The sequence below is a fragment of the Ursus maritimus genome, unplaced genomic scaffold (genome assembly GCF_017311325.1).
Source record: "Ursus maritimus isolate PB19 unplaced genomic scaffold, ASM1731132v1 scaffold_15, whole genome shotgun sequence".
In the NCBI taxonomy this organism is placed as follows: domain Eukaryota; kingdom Metazoa; phylum Chordata; class Mammalia; order Carnivora; family Ursidae; genus Ursus; species Ursus maritimus.
In genome coordinates, this window is record NW_024423897.1 from 15,581,834 (window position 1) to 15,606,549 (window position 24,716).

At 40.9% G+C, this 24,716-nt stretch overlaps 1 protein-coding gene across 5 annotated transcripts in view; it reads left to right on the forward strand.

Moving 5' to 3' along the window:
* EBF1 (EBF transcription factor 1) overlaps positions 1 to 24,716 on the forward strand; it is a 389,762-nt gene that overhangs the window by 237,499 nt on the left and 127,547 nt on the right. For all 5 annotated transcript variants that reach the window (XM_040630353.1, XM_040630354.1, XM_040630355.1 and 2 more), the window contains one exon: positions 11,174 to 11,255. In XM_040630353.1, coding sequence (XP_040486287.1) covers positions 11,174 to 11,255 — 82 coding nt within the window. The remainder of the gene's footprint in view (positions 1 to 11,173; positions 11,256 to 24,716) is intronic.

Below are 24,716 nucleotides of genomic sequence, written 5' to 3' on the forward strand. Positions count from 1 at the left end.
TTCTGCAGAAAAGTGTGTGCAAAGGTTTGGATATAATGCTCGGGTGTTCAAGAAGTCCAGTATATCATCTATGGACTTTAGGTTAAGAATATCTGCACTAGAACATTTCGAAGGTCTCATCCCATTCTAGTGTTCTTTGTTCTATTAAGTTTTTGACCAATTTTCATGACAAAAGCTTCTTTGGAGTTTTGTTTCCAGTGTTTCTGATTTAAGCTGTTAAAGAGTGACACATGGTAGGGAGGGCAAGAGGGTATGACCTGTGACTACAAAGAACCCCCAGAAAGACTAAATTGTGTCATTGTTCGCCTACAATATTGCTTTAGTTTCATTTTCCATCAGCATCCTCATGATATCATGATAAATAGTGCTTAATAAAGTGTCAGACTCTATTTTGCATTATGATTTTAAAATGATAGATTTCTTCTTCTATTTTTATGGACTAGAACACGCAGACTTATTCGATCATTATAATATAAACTGGAATAATTTGGAGCTCATGAGATTATTGTCTGTGCTCTGTGGGCATGATGCTCACTGGTCATTTTTATTTGGAGACTGATCCTGAGCTTTAAATCCAAATTAAGGAGTCACTTGTTTTTATCTGAACTCGGCTTGTGTGATGTGTTGGAATGCAGTGATTTTTTTCTGTGAAAGCCATTGCTCAAATTAAATTTATTATCCCCAATACCGTGTGAGCCCAGAGGATGGGAGGCAGCACATGATGATGCTGAGATTGGGACCAGGGGAGGTGTGTCCGGAAAAGTGAGCAGACAGATGGAGTGGATTTTTGAAAGGGTGCTGATGATTTCCGCAGCTTTCAACAAGAATCTTCATCTTTAGCAAGACTATGCTTTTTCTCTTGGGACACAGCTTTTCAGTTGTTGGCTTTTTTTATTTTTATTTTTTATCTTTTTGGTAGAAAAGTGAGCTTGTTTCTTTTCTTTGAAGCAAGAATTTGTCAAATATCATCTTATTCTGGCAACCAGAAACTCCTTTCTTTTCTGTGGCTTGTGCTGGGGATGAAGTAGGATGGGTGAGGAAATCTAATTTTTCTTTTTACTCTGAGGTGATTTGACATGTTTTTGTGCTCAGTTTCAGTGACACACAATTAGGTGTTTATCCCTTCTCTGCAGTTCACGATTTCTGTTGCATAACACCATCATTGCATTTATTACTGCATTGGCATTACTGTTGATTAAAAAAAATAAAGTAGGTATTAATTCTCAAGGTCCAATGTACATAAACATTGTTTGAGTACCTTACCCCCCACCAGGGCAAGTTTCCCAGATAATTCTGATGCCAGTGACCCAGGAAGTATATTTTGGTGAGCTTCCATAAAGACAGGGACAAAGTTGTCTCTGTGCTTGTGCTTAGAACATAGTAGATGCTTAGTAAATACTTACTGAATGAAAGATGGACTGAATGAACAAATGGATGACTTAAGGAAGTAGGCTGATTGAAGAAATAGCAAGCCATCAAGAGCTTTAATCACTGGATTTCAACAAAGTCATCAGAAGGGTATGTAGAATTTGAGAGAGAGGAGATCCATTTCATATTATTAACTACATGTCCTTTTGTCCATTTGGGTTATACTTAAATGTTTTAAGAACAATGGCAAGTTTAACTTAGAGATAACATTTTAAACTTTGATGTTGAGAATTTTTTTAAGTAGGGAATTGAGGACATTGGTGGTGTGGAATCTGCCCAGTTGATAGTCTTTTATGAATTATGCATATGTGAAACTAACAAATGATCTACATTTTACAAAGTGTGAGATGGATAGCTCTTAACTATTCTCATTTGAATTAACTGGCAAATCTAGAGCATAAAGACTTTGGCAAAGACACTCATCATTTTTAGTTCTTAATTTATCCAGCACAGTATGGGGGCAACATCCCCTAGATTCTATGCTGAATGATACTTATTTCAATTTTTACAACAAGAATGTTGTTTATTTTTCTTAAAGTAATCCTATTGATAGAAAATTCAAAAATATAGGAAAATATCGAAAGAAGAGAGAATCTTTGTGTTGTCGTTCAAAGTTACTGCCATTAATATTTATAGTCCATTGAAGTCAGATGTTCATTTTCTGTTTTCTTTATACAGCTGTAGTAGGTAGTGTGGGGAACAGAATGTCACTCTGAAAGGATCCGTACTATCTTGGAGAGTCACACGATTACTTAAGTAACTGGAGTACAAGATGGGAAGACTAGCTGTGACAAGAGCTGTAACAGAGTGGAGGAGGAAGTAGTTAATTCTAGCTGGGGTATTTGGGAAGGTATCATGGGCTCAGGGCAGGTAAGCGGCATGTGGAGGGATACGTAGAATTATGGGAAGCTGAGATGGTATGGAAGCAGGGAAGGCATTTCAGACCCAGGGATGTAGCCTGTGGTGAAGGCAGGAAGGATACTTTATGTTTAGGGCACAGGATGTAACTCAATGGAACCGAAGCAAAGAATGGTGGCTAGTGAGCGGGCCAGTGTGTCTGGACAGGTAGAACCTTGGCATCTATGGGAACTTTGAAAGATTCCCTGATTCATGGGTATTCAGCCTTTCTTGGCAGATACTCAAATACTCTATCGTCCTCAGAGTCAAAAAGTTTTCCTGGAAGTTTGATGTTAAGTGCTTTCCTCCTGTTTTATTTTTGTTTTGGAGGAAAACTTGAATCAAAGTAATTGTGACCTCAGTACAATTGGTATTAAAGGAGAATTGGTGCATGTTAGGTTCTTGAGCTCTTGAGGAATATTTGTTGGTTGACTAAATGAATGATACTGAATGTTCATACTTTATAACATCTCGAAGAAAGAGTTGGGCGTCCAGAGAAATCCCACATGATTCAGTTACTGTGAATTTGAACTTTTTGATCTCTCTCTGACATCTGTCACCTCCACGGGGAACACTAATATTGAAACTTTTTGAGGACTTAGGAGGAAAAGTGAAATTCTAACATGAGATTCTAAATGAATCTGCGTTAAAATTTTAAACACGTAGGTGTTAAACAGAGAGGTGTCACAAGCTTTTGATTTTCAACCTGTGGCTTTCTGTCTGCGAAAAAGATATTCAGAGACAGTGACTTACGGGACTGGTATCTATGTAATGTATAAATAAACCCTTGAAATGATGTTCATTGACTCCTCCCAAGAGACCCGGATTATATTGGTTTTGCTTTAGCCGTCGTTCTCCCAATTTGGTTTTGGCTCTATTACCAGATCCACCCACTGACTAGGCCTTCATTATAGTTCAAATGCATTTGATATAGGCAAGGGTGGTCATGGGCAAAATTGAAGCACATTAAAATTTATAATTGGGAATATTCTAGTGACAACACCAGACATTTTGATGCTGACTTTATCTCTAATTTTGAATGAATCTGGAAATGATACTAAGAGTATAGTCAGATATAGTCAGTGAACGGTACTGCTGTAACATAATATGTATAAATACAAAGGACTGTAGTTTAATGAATGTGGGCTTGGAAGCCAAACTGCATACATTCAAATCCAAGCGCCACCACTTACTAGATAGGAAATTTTGGGCAAATTACCTAAGTATTTTATCTCAGGATCTTAGTATCATTGAGAAGAGAATAGAGTTAGTACTTCATAGGGTGGTTGTGAATTAATACATGTAAAGCTCTCAGAACAGGGACTCCACGTCATATATTCATGCATTTGCTATAATAACTACTAGGTCAAGGCATTGAAACTCCTCTTATCTCACTTTTTATGCTTGGCTTTTCGGAGTGTGTTATTATTATTAAAGCAACGTTGCTACTTGCATTTGCCTCTTTTCCAGCCTGGAGGAGGGTTCGTGTTAGTGACCCAGGATTCCAACACCCAATGCCTGTTGCAAATCCTGTCCCTTGGTCTGCGGGAGTTCTGTGCTGGGTGATTCCTTGCTGATCGTGTTCCTTCTAATGAAAACCGTTTAAAAGGAATATGTCCTTAGTCTATCCCCAGCCCTGAGAAGGACGAACATCCACTTGAGTGTGTTCTCTGCCTCATTCCTGCTGTGGATCAGTCTATTAGGATGACTCCCAATGTTTGCCAAGGGCCAGTGTTTGTACCTTAATGCATTTTTGGCAAGAAACACTTGGCACTTGGGTAATCTTTGTATAAGAGTATCCCTGAAGATGAACGCCTTCTCTGCAACACATAAGCTTACAGCTCCTTGGATGTGTCATAATTTCTCACTTAATTTCCAGTCGAACCTTGCAGCAGCAGGTTTTAAGCTGTGGCAACCTTCCCTGCGTCCTTTCTAAAGAATTGCAGTTTATTCTTTCCTTATTGGCCGTTGGTCGCTTGTCCCCCTCTTTTCCTTCTCACTATCCTGATGCCTTTTCCTAGTTTTCAGATTTGACTTCTAGCACGAGGAGACCCATTTGCAGTGAATCCTTTTTCTTAAAGCTATTTTTAAATTCTTTCGTCTGCTGCTCTTCTATCCCAACACCTTTTTTTTTTTTTTTTTTTTGTAAATTCTTGCCACTAATTAGGTCCTTCCATCAAGGCCAAACTCTGAGGTAATGAATGCTCTACGAGTTCATCCTGTTCATCCCTTCAGACTGAGAACACTTTCCAGAAATGCCCAAGATCTGAGGGATCTTGGCCAGGGGAAAAAGTAAACTCCTTGAAGTCAGTGGCCAGTAATACAGGCAGCCACATGCTCTCCCCCTGGGATCCCCAAGATAGTGCCACAACTTGGTACCATTCCACCTTCCACTGTGGGGAGAGAGAAGAGAATTTGCTTCGTCTGCAAAGAATCCCCTCCGTCATCTTATTTCTCTCTTTCTTTCTTCCTTGCCTCTCAAACAGGACTGCAGGGGTTTGAGTCAAGGTAGATCCTCTCCCAACAGTGCATTTTAATATCAGAAGAGGAAAGGAGGTCAGCCCGGTGGTGAGAAACCTTTGCCCTTATACAGGTTTGGCCTCCTCCGCCCGCCCTTGCGGCATCCTTGGGATTTTGGCAGACTTATGGGTATCATATTTTCACATGGATGAACTGTACCCTACAACTTCTTCTGTGTACCAGGAACCCAAAAGTGTTGACATTGAAAATAGAGTTTTTTTCTTTCTAGCTGTGTTGGCTCCCCTGTTTTCAAGAGAGATCTATTTTTCATGGCTGCGGCCATGGGACTCTTGTTTACCTCTCCACGGAGGATGATCAGGGGGTAGTGATGGTGTTTCTGAAACAGCCGCTGGCAGCATGAGAGGTCTGGTAGCAACAGCTGCTTTCTGGTTAAATATCTTCAATTTGAGAGAATACTTGTACTCCTGGAAAGTCTTCCCTGGTTATATCTGGGCGGTAGGTTTGGTCACGAAGGCAGGCAGTTTGACGCTGTGTTGTCAAAGCAAAGATGATGGGACAGTCTACGGAAAGGACTTCTCCAAAAGGCCCTTTGATTTGCGAGGCATTTCCCTCTCTACCCCCCCGTTAGTGTGTGTGGGAGCAGCTTGAACTTCACAGAAGGGACCCCACAGTTGTTTCCACACAGCTGTTTCCTGTGTTGGGGCAGAGTGAGCCTCCGTGTTCTGAATATCTTCGGGAAAGATCATCTGCCACATAACCATCTGTGGGCATAAGTCAGAGGAACTTTTGGGGAGCCTTAAGACTGCAAATGGGGGTTTTATGTCTTGGTTGAGGTGTGCCTTGATGCTTTTCTTTTCCAGCCTAGACATTATGACAGCAGCTGAAAACATCCAAACGTGATTTTGTTCAGAATTTGGGTGGGGGAGGTAAAAACTCAACCTGCTCACCCTAGATCTATTGCAATGCTTTGCATAATATTTAGTGATGTACAAGCTGTTGCCTACTGGTCGGTTTTACTGTGTGTGCCCTTCAGTTCTGACTAGCTGGAGTCCTCCGTGATTTAAGCTGCTACCCCTCTCCTTTATGTATCTTGGCCTTTGGGTAAAGCTGCTGTAGTCCTTATTGTCTCTCCTTGGTTTCGTCTTTTTTCTTGTTGTAGGTCATTCAATGAAACCTATAGTTCTTGTCAGTTACATAGGTCTTTGCTCCTTTTCTTAATCTTAACATTCCAGGAGAGAAGAATCCTTTTTGTATCTGAAAATCTGAACGTTCTTAGCGCGAGGTAGCGAGCAGTGGCCAGAAATAAATAATGATGAAAATAATGATTCCTTTTTCTATGCTGGGTACTATTTCAACATTTCACATATATCATTTAATTCTCAATGACCCTCTAAAGTAGGTGCTGTTATTTTCCCCATTTTGCAGATGAGAAATTTGAGGCACAGAGAAGTTAAGTAATTTGTCTAAAGTCACACAATTAATTAAACGGTAAAGTTAGGATAAACACGAATGCCACACAGTGGTGCTGGAGAGAAGTATTGTCATTCCCTGTTTTAATAAGGCCACTGAGGTTCAGGGAATTGCAGAAATTTACCCAGGCTTATCTTATCTCCAACCCAAACTCTTGTCCAGCATTCTCTATTGCCGTCTTTACTGTAGACTGTTCTTATTCCTATCCCTTGGAAGCCCTGGATTCTGTTAGTTGAACAGATTTACTGAAAACCCACTGGGTTCTGAATCCTGTGTCATGTGCTAGGTGTACAGAGATGATTCTTGTTTGTGGCTATTTTACATCCTCATATAGATGGATTAGGTTCTGTTGGCTAAATCAATGGATTTCCTTTTGGGGGAGCCTAGAGGTACCTTTGGGATCCATTATTGTACTAGTCAAATGGAAGGATACTTAATATACTGACTCTCTTTTGGTTGGTAAAATGTGATACAAGTAAACCATTGAATAAACAATTTTGTTCTACAAATGTGGGTGTTTGGTTAAGTTACTGTTCAATGATGGGTTAATGTCCTACATTAGCCTGATTGATGAACCTAGACACAACTTTTAATAGGATGTCACTTTTAGTTTTATGACTGTCACTTTCCTAATTGAGGTAGTAGACCAAAAAATTCAATAGTTCACATGTTGAACCCTTATTGGGTTGGCTTTTGGAAACCTAACATTTTCTTGAAAAAAAAAATCATGCAACTAGGAGTCAGGACATGTGGATTGTAATTCTAGCTATGATAACTATTATAACTGTGTGGCTATTATCATGTCTCCTGAACGCTCAATTTTCTCATGTGCATGGTGAAAAAGTTACACAAAGTGATGGTTCAGGTCACTTATAAAGTCCTGTGATTCATGGAATAAAAACTTATACCCCAAGGAGTTCTTTGACCAATACAGGGTGAGTTTAGTTTTGACTGTAGATAAATATCTTAATTTTGTTGAGTCTTAGTTTTCTTGCCTTTTAAATAGGTTGATAATTCCGGGCATGCCTAATTTATAGGACTTCTGTGAGCGTTCAGTGAGATGCCGGAGATAGAAGTGCTTTGAATCCTAGACCATACCGTATGAACAGAAGATGATATTATGCATATGAAAGCTAACAGAAAGGTGTTGGGTTTCTTGCCCCACCTCTTCCACCCTCCAAAAAGACTGGAGTTTGGTTCTGGTTGGGCTGTTTCCTGGAGTCTCTGGAACTCCTTGGAACTCCACAGGGTCAATAGGGGCTTTGTCCTGCCTCTAGTCCGTTTCCCACGGTTGGGAGAAGGCTGCCACACTCTTTCTCCTGACAACACTTTATCAAACACACCCGCCACACAAAATGTGGTAATTCATGAGACAAAAGTGAGGTTTTGAGTTACAATAACCTCTGCTTTGTTAGAAACCCCCTCGGAATCTGAGATCCTCTCCATTGGCCAGCAGACATGCATGCGTCCCTCGTTTACAAATGCCTTAAAAACAGCCCGATAAATCATCCCCAAAATGTGTGTGCCACGTCTAACTGCGTCTCTCAGTGGGGATATTTTTAACTCCTACTTCTAACTCCTCTCAGTTCCTTTAAGGAAGTGTGATCCGAGAGGGTCAGGCATTTGGCATCTACTTAGGGGAAACTTTGAAAGAATTCCTGAGGCTCCCCCTGGGGTAAGGCTGGCTTTCCCCAAAAGAATGGGCCCTTCAGAGAGTCTTTGCCACATAAGGGCTTGTGTGAGGCCCCAGGCACCCGTTGATGCCGTCTCTTCCCCGCGACAGATGGTCAAGCCTTCAATTTCAGCAAGCAATCCACTGTCGGGAGGGCGGGCAGGAGATTCTGCCAGCATGCCAAGTGACAGGGCAGCTTAGGGTAACAGGGGTCTGGTGTGTGCCCAGCATAGCTTTTGTGCTAACGATGGGCTGGTGACAGGCACCTCGCCCCTGCTCGTCGTTAAGGCAGAAGATCCCCTGCTCCCTTGATTCTGTTTCTCTCTGGCAGAGCTAGCGTCCTGTTTGCTTGTCTTTCAAAATTCATTTTGGCACCAGATGGCTCCCCTCATGGTGGCTAGCAGTTGTCTGACTCGAAGATGCCAGAGGGTGTGCTGACAGCTCCTTCTAACACAACCTGAATCTGGCTGTCGGGTCTGGGCTCAAATGTCTTAAACACACACCCAAGGCAATATTATCAACCCTGGGGAACTGGGGGTGGGGGCCACTGGAGGGAGAATGGCCATGACGTCTCCCTCCACAATATTTACGCTACTGGTATGGAAATCATAATGCCAATCATTATTCTTATTTGTACGGTTACTCTTATTTACGCTTATGAGTGTAAATGCCGTGGTGGTACAACGACTACCGATGGTACAGTTAGTACTAATATCAGTACTGCACTACTTCTATTATTACTAAAACTACTGTAGCAGAAAGGTTAAGAGCACAGACTCTGGCCAAATTTGAGTTCTAGACTCAGAGTTACTAACCTTTGGGCAAGTTATTTAAGTTCTCTGAACCTCAGTTTCTTTATCCATAAAATAGGCTTAATACCAGAGGTTATTTAGGGGGCTTAAATGGGGAAAAGGTATTTGAAGTTCTTCGCACTGTGCTGAGCTCCAGTTAAGGACGCAATACACGGGAGCCGTTATTACTCCTGCCATTGCCATGCTTACCAGGCATTCTCGCAGCTCATGTTCACAGTTGCCTTACAAGGTAGGGACTGTCACTATACCAAGTTTATAGATAGCTACTTATCCATAATCACACAAGCAGTACCTGTCCACGTTGGGATATGAAGCCATTGTGGGTATTTCTAAAGGCTGTGGCTTTTCCTCCATACCACACTGATTCTCACTGTCACTTTAGTGGCAATCAGTCCTCTCCTGGGGCTTGGCATGGCTTTTAAAAATGCCCTTCCAACTAGCTGTGCTTGAAAGAAGCAGCCAGTTTTCACATTTCAGGTGTCTTTGGCTTCAACCCCAGTAAGACGGCAGACTCACTATCCTTGAGTTTCACCACCTTAGCTTCTGAAAGCCATGTGTGATTACAGGGCCACCCAGCACCAGCCTTCTGAGAGCTCAGAGGAAAGGACAATGCAGAGGCACTCAGGGTTGTGACCCCTCCCTCTCACCTCTTTCACTTCCCAAGTCTGCCCTACTGAAAGGGGACATGAGTCAGGACCAGCTGATGGCCCCAGGGAAGGACTGTGCTGGATTCCATTTTACGAATTTGGGCTTTAGAATGTTCCATGAGTCATTTATCTGGTAGGGAAGTTGATAAACTTTGGCCTCTGTAGAGAGAACCTGGAAGTAAGGGCAAATGATTATTCAGTGACCTGTTTTTACTGATGGGTGGTTGAATGGTGCATGATGATGAAAGAGTCATTTCAGGAAAATGTTTACACTTTATTTTGTTTTAAGATTTTATTTATTTATTTGAGAGAGAGAGAGCATGAACAGGGGGAAGGGGCAGAGAGAGAGGGACAAGCAGACTTCCCACTGAGCAGGGAGCCTGAGGCAAGGCTCCATCCCAGGACCCCGAGACCATGACCTGGGCTGGAGGCAGATTCTTAGCTAACTGAGCCACCCAGGTGCCCCAAGATGTTTACATTTTAAAATGTTCTTTGGGTAGACAAAGTTATTGCCACTCTTCAAAGAGTTACTCCCACACCACATTCTCCTCTTGACAGGGACCAGGGAGGAAAGAGATTCTTCTGGGATGTCTCTCAGTTCAGGATTCAGAAACCAGTTAAACTCAGTGCAACTTTGTACTGTGTTCTCGTTTCTGAAGACCGCTGTGTTATTTGCTTAATAGACTTTGTGCTCAGAGCTAAATTCAGACTGAAGCATCGTGGCATGATAGTTCTTCACAGATTATGTGTATTGAGGTGGGAATTTTATACTCCAGTGCAGGCTTGAAGTGGGAGAAAGGTGAAGAAAAGAAAACTCCTATAAGAATTTAACTGCCCAGCATTTTAATGCATTCTGATATTTTTGGAAAATATGCGGACCTGACATCCGTAGGCGTAAAAGTAAAAGGAAATGGAGAACTTAGAGTGGTTTTTAAAATGCTTCTTTCCCCTAACATGGGCCAGTGGAGAACAAGGAGATTGCCAACACGAATGTCCTCATAGCACGCCTTCGATGCCCGTTGTCTTTCTGAGATGGACTTTAACAACTACAGCATAAGAAATAATTCAGGGGGCGCCTGGGTGGCTCAGTTGGCTAAGTGTCTGTCTCTTCGACTTCTGGTGACCCTAGCAAGCAGAACTCATGGATCTCACTCCAGAACCCATTCAGGGACCAAGGTGGCAGTGAGGTTCTTATTCAATCATAAATAGCTTTTGTCTACAGTAGGCAGTGTAAGAAACACATACAGGAAATATTTGAGAAGTCAAAGGACTTCAGTCAGTATGTGAATCTTGCCTACTTCTTGTGGGTACTACTAATTAAGGTATTTTATTTGGAGATGCTACGATAAAGAGTGTCTATCATCTCCTTATATTCATGCGTTTTACTGGTTCATCATCTGTGAATTTACGGGGCTTAAATTACATGTTGTTGGGAACCAGGAGTAATTCTCAGGCAATTATAACCAATTGGAACCTACCTTAAATTATGGTGAAGACCTTCCCTCTGAGTAAAAATACTTCCTTGGGGGCTTAATTCTTTGGTGACTTCTGTTGGCAGCACTGAGAGTGTTTCCTTTGTAGAGAAAGTCCAGCTCAGATGCAAAACAAAGGCTAAAACTTAAAATAAAATACTGTCTCTAACACCTTCCTAAGTATTTCAGAAAATACCGGAGAATAGAATGCACAGCCCAGACACGACTTACTGCTTTTTTTTCCCTTCTGTGTCAGGACTGAAATGCTAACCGTGATCATTTGTTTCTTCACAGGTTCTTCTTGAAATTTTTCCTCAAATGTAACCAAAATTGCTTAAAGAATGCAGGAAACCCACGTGACATGCGGAGATTCCAGGTGGGTTTGTCTTGTCTTTCTTAAATCTCAATAATGGTGTGAATATCAGGAGAGGGTAAAAAAAGTCTTAGGCAGAAGATACAGAGTCTAGTTATTTCCCCAGAGGTGGGGAGCAGGTGAGGCTCCTGGTCCCCCAGGTCCCTGCACTCTAGGAGTTGTTTTTATCAGGGAAGAGTCGGGACTGAACCACCTGCGGTCACTGGTTGAGGCAGTGATGTCCTTTGAGCCTAGTTTGGCTTCCTGAATAGACTCACAGGCTTAACCCGCTGCAGGTTAAGTAAAGTACATAGAAATGATGGATGCTTTCTCAAGTTTTACAAGTAGAAAACTCTTACATAAGAGCTTTGTTCTGTTTTAGGATTATGTCCTCTTCTTCCTTCCTTTCTCTCTGTTCTCCTCTTCCAATTTTGGAAATTGTCAGTAGTAACTGTTCATTAAAAATGGACCCCTGATGCAGCAGGGCACATCTAGAAAGTGCTGTGGGTGACACTCTGTTCTGTGTCAGCAATGTCCTTGTACAGCACGTGTGAAAGTCCTCAAACAACAGTCAGATCGGCCACCGTTCAAAGCATGAGGGGTGTGTTTGCCTTGTATAATTACGCATTCACTGATGGAAGCAGATGTGAAAGCAAAGTGTTAATTTCGAAGACACAAAATGGTAGTCAGGTTTTAGGCAAGGTCGCTAAGTTCTAGATACTGGTGCTTCTTCAAACTTGAAAGTGTCAAGAACTCCCTGGGGATCTTGTTAAACTGCTAATTGAGGTCTCAGGCGGGCCTGAAACTCTACATTTTTAACAAGCTCCCAAGCGATGCCAATGCCACGGACCACACTTTGAAGAGCCAGGTTCTAGACTTGTGTTGCTTTCCATCTCATTTTATGGCTAACTCATTTGCATGGTCAATGTTAGTTTTCCTACCAGAACATATACTCACCCATATGGTCTTTCAGTGAAAGTGGCGTGATGTTTAAACTATACTCTTAGGTATGGTTAGTAAGCTTTAAGTGTAGATTGAAATGTAGGATCTCTGAGAGGATCTTGAAAAATTTTAGTTGCACATTCTCTGATGGGGGAAAGGGATGGGATGATTCTGAACACTGATTTTTAGAAGTCAAGGTCTCTTTGTCTCCGAGATGATATTTTTTTGAGAGATGAGACTTACTGATCTTATGAAAGAACAAATTTAGTAGAAAGAAGACATTCTCTCCCAAGATCCTGAAGTATGTTTTGTAAAATCATGTTGGCCTCGCCACCTTTTGTCCTGACAAAGATGAGTAAAGAGAATCCCTGGATTCCTAGTTTCCTGGAAAATGCTTCTCCTGTCTGGCTGCTGACCCCAAGTTGGAAGACTTGGGTACTGTCCTTCCCACTCAGGATTTTTTTGTGTGTGTTGAGATGGAGTTGGCTTTGCTGGTAAATAACACATGTGATGCCACTAAGTGTGTGTTGCTCGGTGTCCTGCAACATGAGGTTGGGTTTCATTATAAACTGTTGTGCAGCTTGCTCTGGCCTTAAGATGAGCCATACATCTCCCTTGTCCAAGCTGGGTTAGGAACAAGGCATATCCAGGCACGAACCAATTCATGTCTAATAAACATGTCTAACAGACGTGTGTCATGCCTTTTGAATATCAGGGTCAACTTTGCTCCCCTTCTCGGGGCAGCAGCATTAGAGATGGACTTTGGTGACATTGGGAACCTAAGAGTTATTTGTATAAGACTTCTGGGACCTTGTTTTTCCCTCAAAGGACCTGCTAGTGAAATGTCTGAAAGCCTTAAATTATAGAAATGTAGCTCTTTTTTTAAAATTTTTTTTTATTGTATTATGTTAGTCACCATACAGTACATCCCCGGCTTCCGATGTAAAGTTAGATGATTCATTAGTTGCGTATAACACCCAGTGCACCATGCAACCTGTGCCCTCCTCACTACCCATCACCAGTCCATCCCATTCCCCCACCCCCTCCCCTCTGAAGCTGTAGCTCTTATAGGAGATGAAAAACCAACTCAGTCTGTTATTTTTGGTAGTATCTAGAAAGCTTTATTTTTGCAGATAAAGTAGTTATTATTCGTTTAATAGAAGGGCTACTGAGACAAGGGGTCATGAATTGAATTTCTGGAAAGCCTCAGTTTCCTCAGCTCTAAAATGGAGTAAAAATTATGATTCTGTTTATTTCGCAACACACAAATGACACATTTTGTATGTGTAACTAATTTGCAAATAATAAAATATAAATGTTAGCTTCTGGAGAAAGTACTTGTGATACACTAAAACTGGGTCATTATTTCAGTACAGGGTTTCTCAACCTAGGCACAAGTGACATTTTAGACTAGATAATCTTTTGTTGTGTGTGGGAGAGTGGATTTGTCCTACGCACGGTAGGACGTTTAACAGTTCGTCCCTGGCCCGTACCCAGAGAGGCCAGTAGAGAAACTTCCCCAGCTCCTAGCCTAGTCATGACAACCCAAATATCTCCAGACATTTGTTATGTTCCCTGGTCGGGGTGGGGATGCAAAATTGCTCTTCCTTGAGAGTCATTGGTCCAGTCTTATACCTAATGACTTCTGACAGACTCTTCCTGGTGACAGTGCCATAATCCCAGAAGGCTCTTTTTTTATTGGGCATGAGAACTGCCTGCCCCAAGGTCCATACTGTCCTTCAAATACATGTTTTCTTCCCTGTGAGTCTCTAGCCATCCTACAGTAGGTAGACTTCTCTAAATAGGGGCAGCAACCTTGGCCACTACAGAATTAATTTTTGAATTGAAGAAGAGCTCTTTCCATAAGCAAGGACAAATTCCTTACTGGATCTCAGATTTAACCTGCTTTGTCCCCATCACCCCCTCATCACTTCCTGGGAGAGGATAAAGGGAGCCTATGGCAGAACACACACTGACTCGTTTGTTTTGTATCTAAGTATGTCTATACATTTAATTAGTTATCATTTTTCCACATCAGCACATGGTCTTATGCATGTAGGCATGTGGATGTTTATGCAACTGCCTCAACAGAGTTAAAGTAACACCTCATATACCCCTACCAAACCGTTCTATTTTTTCCCCAGTCTTGTTTTTTTTCATGACTATTATGTCCTCCTATGTTTCTCTGTGTCATTTCATGCTGGTAGCCATCCTACCCTTCCTGAACCCATCTTTTCCTTGGGTTCTGCAACAACATTCGCTCATTCTCAGCCTTCTTGAAGGGATGCTATTTGTTTCCTTTCCTGTATATATTGCCATTCCCTAAGTTTTCTTTTGAGATTCAGATCTTTTCTCACTTTGTAGGGCTCTCTTGAGTATCTCCTCCATTCTCAGCATCTTAGCCACTGTTTGGGCACTCAGAACTCTTGAGTCAGGTTCCATGAGACCTGACATCCAGATCCAGACCTAGCTGCCAGCTGCCTGTTGGAAACTTCCAGGAACTTCAACTCAGTGAACCCCAACATCCATTGTCATCTTTCTTTCCTTTTCTTTTTTCGTGTGTCCACCAAAAGCTGGCTTCTCTCCCTGTGTTCCCTATCCTGGTTTACTTGTAATTACGTTAAGTGCTGGGGAGATGACAGCTTTATTTATATATTCGACAGAGATAGAGACAGCCAGCGAGAGAGGGGACACAAGCAGGGGGAGTGGGAGAGGAAGAAGCAGGCTCATAGCGGAAGAGCCTGATGTGGGGCTCGATCCCATAACGCCGGGATCACGCCCTGAGCCAAAGGCAGACGCTTAACCGCTGTGCCACCCAGGCGCCCCGACAGCTTATATTTGTGTCTACATTCAGTGTGTTCCATATATGTGTGTGTATAAATACACGTGCCCACATGTGTATCTTGACATACATCTATGGACATTGGCCATGATGATGATAATGATAAAGCTAACATTTATTTAGGTACTTATGTAAGAGGTATCATGCTAAGTATTTTACATGAGTTATCATTTTATCTTCACAATGTCCCTGTTAGGAATGTACACATATTATATTCGTAAAATGTAATTTTACACATGAGGAACTGAGGCTTAGAGGAGTTAAGCAGTTTGCTTGAAGTCACACATCTATGAGGCAGTGAAGAGGTGGCGATTCAACCCAACGGTCTGACTCAGATGTGATCTAATGTGGAACAGTAAAGAAGTTGTCCGGAACCTGTAGGGAGACACTTACTGTGAGGAAAATAAGGCGGTCTCTCAACATCTGAGAGCCAGAGTGTCTATCCATGACTATGTGCCGGAACCTCAGGAAAGCCAAGGAGAGGTGTTTGCTCTGTAACAAGCCTAAAGCTACTGCCTGCGTGAAGAACATCGGAATGCCACCAAAGTTCATCAGGCAGAGTGGAGTTGCGTGGAGAAGAAGAACATGAGCATTGTTTCTGACCAGAGCTACAGTGTTCGCAATTTTTACTTGTATGATCCTTAGAAAAGGAAGCTATCACGCAGAAGATGGCTTTAGCTTTACTTAACCTACGGAGGTTTGGGCCCCTTCTCCAGAGCAAGAAAGACCCATCACCTAGATGGAGCATGAGTAAAGTGACCCCTGACATCTCAGAGAACTCTGTGAAGAAACCACACTAAAGTTCTCAAATCTTAGGACTCGCCCAAGAGGGGGAAGATTAGTCTTCCCTGCGGCTACCCAGCTGACAGAGATGTGTCATAGAAACATTGCTTGAAGGTTACCTGCGAAGAAGACATATAATTTCCATCATTCCTCTCATAGTACACCAGTAGGAAGTAGGTTTTATGTTGCTACTGCCTTTGAGGAGGAATGAGAGTGTCTTTTTGGCATGAGAAAACTCTGGTCTACCCTTGACATCTCAATGTGGCTTTTCTCACTTATATTGAAAACCTAAGACCTAGAGACATCTGATCGAAAACGTGCTCTCCTGACTATTAAGTGGGCTCTCTGCAACAATCGTGGCTGCTGCTTTTCTCTCACCTCATTTTGTATGCTCACCAGGCCAGCTGATCTTCATACAGCCACGCCAGAGCGTGTCTCCTCTGAACAGCAATCAGGGGCCTGTGTAGGTGACTGAGGAGGACATAAGAAAGGTTGTTGATCTCTTGACACGTAAAGACATTCTGTCAAGCAAACTCAGCCTCACAGCGGCTGAGCTTCTGGTGTGTAAACAGAGACTACTTAATTACACAGGTCATGTCAATTAGTGTGACCTTAGCGTTTTCAAGAAATTAATCACTTTCCGCAGAGCTCGGATGTGTTCATACTTTAAGGCATTATGAAATAAGCCTTGTAGAAAATCTGGTACAATCTTTTTTTTCTCCCTCTTCTTAATTTACAATGGATGTTTTCTTTTGAAATCCCCAGGCTGTGGCTAGGGTAACAAACTTGCTTAAATACAACAGGGGATACAGGCTTCATTCAGTTCGGGTGGGTTTGAGGAAGTGGGGAGGAAAGAAGTAGGTGGGGGTAAGCTAGGATGGAAGCAGCTCATGACAGGGAGAAATTCACTGTGACTAAATGAGCCTGTTTCTTCATCTTGACACTAAAAAGATGCTAATGTCAAAGGACTGTGTTAAAACCGTGTCATGGGTCTGGTTTTTAACTGACAGGAGCTAGACAATTCCAGGTTAAGATTTAAATCCTTATCAAGAGCTTCCCTTGTTGGGGCTGGCAGAATGAGGATGGTGAGGGGAAGAACAAGAATTGGGTACAAACTGTCATCACAGAAGGTGCCGTAGTTCGTAGAGACTGTGAAGCAAGGTATAAATGTCCAAATTCATCTTATCTCTTCAACAAAATTTTTCCATAGGCTACAAATTTATATTCACATATAAATGTTAGATGTATGACTATAGATGAATATAAATTTAAGATATATTCCTTCCTTCATGCATACATGCATTCAGTAGTATTTATTGATATGGCAAGTGGTGAATATATCGTGATGAACAAGAAAGACAGGGTGTTTGTCCTAATGAAGCTCATATTCTAGTTGGGGTCTATTTGTTAGGATAATACTAGCTGCTGTAATAAATAGAACAAAGAGTATAATGGCTCACACAAAGCAGGTCATTTCTTGTTCACATAACAGTACCAGGCAGGTGTTCTTGGTTGGTGAACAGGTCTTGTACATAAAGTGATTTGGGGACCAGGGCTCCTTTCATTTTGTGTCTCTCCTACCCCCTAGAACCTTGTTGTCTCTGTCCGTCCAACTGAAGAGTAAAGACTACATGGAGGGGGCTCACAGACTTCTTAAAGACTTCTTAGAAATGACCCTTGTCAAATCTGCCCATGTTCTATGGGCTAGAATTCTGTGACATGGCCATATATAACCACGGAGCGACCTGCAAATGTCTACTTGTAAAGCCCGAGAGGAGAGGAAATGGATGTGTGGGTAGTAGGTACCATCAGTGGCTACAATGTGTACACATTAGTAATTACAAATCATCAAAATTTTTCATTATTGCTATAAAGAATATAAATAATATGAGAGAGAATACATGTGGGGTGGGGGAATAGGGACCTGATTTAAAGTGGGTGACCAGGGAAAACTTCTGAGGAGGTGATATTTAAGCTCAGAGCTAAAGGATAAGAATAAACTGTCCTGAGAAGAGCCAGAAGAATTTTCTGAGCAGAGCTTATCTCATGTGTATTGGAGGAGACAAACAATCCTCTTTCACTTATTAGTCATTTGGAGTGGGTGATAGGAAATAAGAGGAGAAACCACCAGGATATCATCCCAATTTCCCACCAAAGGTGTGTTCTTTCAAAAATGATGGCGTAGGAAAGGAGAGTAAAAGGCAACTCTCTGCTCTTGCTTTTGGTGAATTCTAGAAATTTTGGAGAATCCTTATTATTTATTCAAAAGCCTACAGAGGCTCTGAATCAATGTATTATAGGGCACAATTAGAGAATTCTTAAAATACACGCCCTAGCTCTGCAGTTCCAGTCCGCTTTTAAAAACACTTAAATAAAGAAAGAAATATTTGTATCCTTTTTATTTCTCTCCCACTCTCCCCCACGCCTTGTTTTATGTTGTTTTGACAAACAGTGCATCTTGCAATTAAATTCTTTACCAACAGAATGCTAGGGGCCCAAGCTGCAATCACTCTCTTCATACAGAATAATTTCAAGATGCACCACGCTGATTAATTATACTGAAAGCAGCTCTAATGATAGTTTCAGAATACAGGATTAATTCACATAACATGGTAAATACAAATGGTGGATTTTCAACCTGATATATTAAACCATTACGGCTTATTGGGCAAATATGTATCTTGGCATGAGCCTTATGCTGGGCCTTGGCAGAAAATATGCATCACTGAGAAGGAATCCTTATGAACGCGATTTGATGAGTGGTGGCTCTGCACTTAGGGGAAATAAATTTCTACATTAAGTACAGTTGCTATTGAAGAAATGTAAAATACATGAAAGGATACATGTTTAAAAGTGTTTGGTTTAGATCGGTGTTGCCAATGGATATTGCTTCTGAGAAAGCCCGTACCTAGTGAGACTGACCAACGAAAGATATTTTTACGTTCTATCACTTTTTAAGTTGTAACTTCCAGAGCTCTTACTATGTGTGAGACACGTACAAAGTGTTTTGCGTGGATAATCTTATTTTTCCACTGCCCTTTCCCTTGTTTACGTTCCTCCAAACACGCACATTGGCCTTCCTTCCTTTCTTCCATTTTTCTTCCTCGGATACACCAAACTCACTTCTGCCTCGGGATCTTTGCCCTGGGTATTCCATTCTCCTAGGAAATTCTGCCACTTCAATGAATAGCTGGTGACTTCTTTTACTTAGATTTCAGGTAAAAACATCACCTCCTCAGAGACGCCTTCCTTAATCACGCAATCAAAAATAGCTCCCACCTAGGGATCATTCCCTCCCCATTTTATTTTCTTCTTGGAAGTTTTCACATTCAGAAATTTGCTTTCATTGCTTACTTACTGTCTGAAAACCCTTTTCTGCCTCTGATAAGCACTCAGTTCTTGGGCAAACAATTTATCTGTCTTGTTCATTGCTGCTTCCCCATAGAATAATGCCTGGGATATAGTAGGCTCACAACTTTTTCCTATGATTAAGTAACTTATTTAAGGTTACATACTGATCAGTAATGGGGCTGGAGTTCAAACTCAGGACTCTCTGACCCTAGAATCTGAGCTGTTGGCTAATATGGTCTTTTCTTGCTCCCAATTTTCACATCCGTGTGTCATGGCCTCATTGGTCGAGAGCAGACATGGCACTTCTGTATGTTTCGGCTCACTGCTACTGAAAATAGCCAGTGGGGACACAGAAGTGGAGAGCACCTGTTAAATGCCAACGACACCATCAAGAGTCACCAAAGGTATCCGGATCCACAGAGGGAGGACCAAGGTTCAGGTCACGGATGAGCTTTTATGTTGAACATGTGTCACAGTGCAGGGGACAGAAGCTGAGTTTAGTTTCCAAAGGTTCCAATTGGTTTAGCCTAAGTATCTGAGGATTTAGAAGTGTCTGCTTTTGTCTTCCTGTTAAGCGACGAGATATTTTTGCCTTGAGCCTTAAAGAGTAGATTTAATTCAGTTGCTCACTCCCTTTCTCCCGCAGTTCCGCTCTGTTACATCCTGTAGGTTCACGCGTCCTCCATAATTTTTAATGAGTTATTTGGGATCTTTCAACCAGATAGAAACTAGCAATCAGGCAGGTTTCAGAGACTATCTCATTCCATATCAGTCAAGGATATTTTAAAGGACAAAGTTAATGAAGACCTAACTCCTAACTGCTGCAGACCATTTTTATGTATATAATACTTAAAGTGTAGTCAGTCACATAGACCCCAGATATGTGTCCTGGAAGATACCAGCAGAGTCAGGAAAGAAAGGGCTTCAGCCAGGAGTTTTGTTGAGAGGCCAGAGGCCGCTGTGGTGAGAACCGGACCTGGAGTCTGAAAGTTTCCCTTCGGGCTTACCTCTGCTCTTCATTTGTCCTATGACCTTGAGGATGCTTTTAAACCCTGTGGGCCTCAGTTTTCCAAGCCTCAAGAGGAGGTGTTGGAGAAATTTGCAGTGTCGTAACTACTGAGGACTTCTTTTATCATTTTCTCTTATGAATCCCATGTGATGACCTATTTTTTGATCCTGATGGCTTTTATTAAGAAACACAGTCCATTTTAAAATTATTTGAAAACATGTGAATCCATCAATTCAGAGCTTCTCACATGCATGAGATAACAGTGTTTCCATGCAGATGATCCCATCCTAAACTGACAAAGGAAAATGACTGTTTTAGTATGCGGTCTTCCTATGGGTGAATTTAGGGTTCCCGCTCTGCTGTGTTGTTCCTATTAGTACATCTGAAAACTCTTAGTTGGAAGCTACTAGATTGACTGATTTCTTGGGTCTTTCGACTGTAAGGTTTAAGGAGTCTGTAAAGAATGGCTCAGCAGACAGGTAGGGTGGAGAATGTGGGCTGTGTAGGGTTGAGGGTAGAAATTGGATGACATAAAGACTATTTTGTAGAGCAATTTTAGGTTTACAGAAAAACGAGGGGAAGTATAGCAAGTTCCCATAGACTCCCTCAATCCCCTGCCTTACTTCCCCTATTATTAATATTTTGCATGAGTCTGTTGCATTTATTAGAATTGATGTGCCATATTGATACATTATTGATAACATAGTATAAAGCTTATAGTTTATACTGGGATTCATTTGTATGTTTTGTATTCTATGGGTTTGAACAAATGCATGATGTTATGTATCCACCTTTACAGTGTCAGATAGAATGGTTTCACTGCCCTGTGCTCCACCTATCTCCATCCATCCCTTCTCTCTGGCAAACTCCTGGCAACCACTAATCTTTTTACTATCTCCATAGTTTTACCTTTTCCAGAATGTCATACAGTTGAAATCATACAGTATATAGCCTTTCCAGATTGGCTTCTTTCATTTAGCACTCTGCATTTAAAATTCCATGTCTTTTCATGACTTGATAGCTCATTTCTTTTTATTGCTGTATAATATTCCTTTCCATGGATTACCAGTTTGTATATCCATTCACCTATTGAAGGGCATCTTGATTGATGATGCCTTTTATGTAGTTGAATTTTTTATTGATATAATTGTAGATTCACATGTGGTTGTATGAAATAATAGAGTGATCCCGTGTACCCTTTACCCAGTACCCCAATAGTAATGTATTGCAAAACTATACAGTACATAGTACTATACAGTAAGCATGCAGGATTTGAATATTAATTAAGACATCACCTCATTCAAATTCCTCTAGTTATACTTGTAGTCATTTACATATGGGTATGTTTTTAATTTTGTAAAATTTTATCATGGTAAGTCTGTGTATCTGTCACCACAGGGAAGCTATTGGGCGTTGCCATCACCACAAGGATCCTTCCTATTATTTTTTTGTAATAGCCACATCCACCTTCCCTCTGTCCCGAACCCTTGGCAAGTGCTAATCCATTCTCCATTTCTAAAAATTTTTCAATTTCAGGAATGTTAAGGAAATGGAGTTATGCAGTGCATTACTTTTCCATGACTTCCATAACCAAATATCACTGACTGAATGGCTTAAAAATGGAAATTTATTTTCTGACAGTTTTGGAGGCTGGAAGTCCAAGATCAAGGTGTCAGTGGGGTTGGTTTCCTCTGAGACCTCTCTGTGTGGCTTGTAGATAGCCACCTTCTTGCTGTGTCCTCACATGGTCTTTCCTCTTTGCACGTATACCCTGCTGTCTCTCTGTGGGGCCGAATTTCCTCTTCTTAGGGCACCAATCAGATTGGATTAGGGCCCACTCTAAGAGCCTTATTTTAACTTAATCACATCTTTAAAGGGCCTGTCTCCAAATACAGTCCCATCCTGAGGTACTGGGGGTTAAGTATTCAGCATGTAATTTTGGAGGAGAGTGGCGGGGGGAGGGGAATAAGCCTATACCATGCAATACGTAATCTTTTGGTACCGGCTTTTTTTACTCAGCAAAATTCTCTTGAAATTCACCCAGGTGTATCAGTAGTTTGTTTCTTTTTATTGCTGACTATTACGCCATGGAATGTTGCTTACTGCCTTTTTATTTCTTGTACTTTAAGCCAGTGCATTTAATGCCTTATGTTAGGGTTCCTGAATTGATGCAGACATAGAATAAGTTAAACCCAGAGGTGAGAAGCTCATGTAACACTGAGTTTCCTTACACTGAGTTACCATATATTAGCTTTGAAAACCAAATTTATAATTTTATATTCATTCAAAATTAATTTGTTAAAGCGGTTATTTTTTGGAGGGAGGTACTTACCACTAAATATTCTAAATTTAAATATTGAAAATATTTTTATGGTCTAATCTCCCTCTTGATTCCATATTTGTTGTAGAAATGTTTAAAAACACAAATTTCAACTCTTTTGGTTGCTTTTGTCATAACCCCTTCTTCAACATGAGCTGCTACTTTTGTTAATGTGATCTTCCACCCACGACTGAATTTAGCGGCTTTTGTCTTTTTGAAAATCTGCTCATGAGACAGAGATTATGGGTCATGAATCTTAGATAATTTAGTTTAGTTGGGACATACAAGATTTCCTTCCTGATATGAAAAAAGAGGGACAGCCTGAAGAATGATAGCAGGAAATAGTAACCAATAATAAAACTCCCAGAGAATCCTTCATTCATATGAAATACTGGGAAAACTAGACTAAATTGATAAGATGTCTAATTTATAGATTTTTTTCAAAGCAGTAAGATTTTGTTTAGTTTCAAGCCTAGAATGTTAAAGGCTAAGATGCCAATGGGTTCTAGAAAGGAAAATTATATAAACCAGTGAAATTTGCAATTTACATGAAGCCTAAATTACATAATTACATATTGTGAGCACAAAGTTCTTTAAAATTGTGCAATTTCATTGTTAGACTAATAAAGCAGTGAACATATTAGAGATAATTTCTGCAACCTTTTATTTAAAATAACAGTTTATGTGGGGTCCTCTTTATGGCTTCAGATGATCAGCCCGATACATTAACTTGAACTTTTTGGTGAGTATCACCAACAAAGCAATAGCTACAATACTACCGCTACTAACAATTGTTGAGTGCTCAGTATGAGCCAGGAACCATGCTGGCCACTTTAAATCATTTAAGCCTCACAGAACCAGGTACTGTTACTAGTATTTCCACTTGATAGGTGGGAGCATGGCGGCTGAGGGTTAAGTTAACCTGGCCAAAGTCACAACAACGAGGAAAGCTTGGGAGTCAAGAATCATCAATTTTGTGTTGAATTCTTTCTAATTCTAAATAGAGGGGGTGAAATTGCAAAAATAACAACCTTTAGGGATAGCTAGGTCCAGGATAAAACAGAGGACATTCTGAACCACTAAGATAAGGCAAGAAACTGAAAAAAAATTAGTGTAAAATCTCCAAAGTCCATGGGTACCTGCAGATTTCTCTTCTGGTTTTTTTTTTTTTTGGGGGGGGGGTTGTTTTGTTTTGTTTTGTTTTTAATCCCCTCATGCTTAATGCCCTCACCTGGATGGCTGGACCTGGATAGAAGGTACCATGGAACACATTGCGTGTTCATTGGCATATCTATGGATTGCTACATTAGAAAATTATGCCCTAAACAGAAAATTGATTCTAAAAAATATAGTGATAAGAAATACTTGTATATAACCTGAAACATGTCCACTTAGACTAATACCTATTTCAGGAGATATAACTTGGACATCCTCATGAATAACTTGGAATAATTTATTTCAAAAACCATTCTACAGCAGCACTGTCCAATAGAACACTCCACAATGAGGAAAATGTTCTATATCTGCCCCTTCCAATATAACAGTCTCTACCTACATGTGGCCACTAACCACTTGAAACATGGCTATGGAGACTCAGAAACAATGGAATTTAAATTTTTACCTAATTAGCTTAAATTGAAATAGCTACATGTGTGGTTACTATCTTGGACAGTACAAGTCTAAAGAGTACAGACTTAATTTAACAGATACCATAAAGTTCTAAGTATACCTGTTCTTCACATGCCTTCATCTCTTTCCCTGGGCAGGCGATTGAGGAAGGGGAGAAAGAGAGGGAAGTGTTGAGTCCAAATGTAAAATCATTTTCCATGTTTACCTGTCCCAAATTCAAGCTGTGTTTTGTTGACAAAATTTGGGAAGGTTGAAGATTTGGCAGGCCTGTCTGTCCCCATGCCTGCATGAATGTGTCAGCACCTCATTAATCTTGTGTTAAACTGTAAAGGCCCTTTTCCCTCCCACTATGGGCCTATTTTTAAAGGACACTTCAGTGCCCCCTTTGCAACTCACGGTTAGATTTTTTAAAAAATTTACAAGTTGCTCTGTGGATTAATTTCAGCATATGTTTTATTTAAATATATCTTGATCATTTCCAAATTGGAATGAGAGAAATTATTTTGGGGAGAGGGAAGTTAAAATGTGTAGTCATGAGTTTCTGTGAGGAACATTAGGTGTTTATTTTCTAGAAATTAAAGGCATGAGGATTCTGTTTTATCTTTCTCC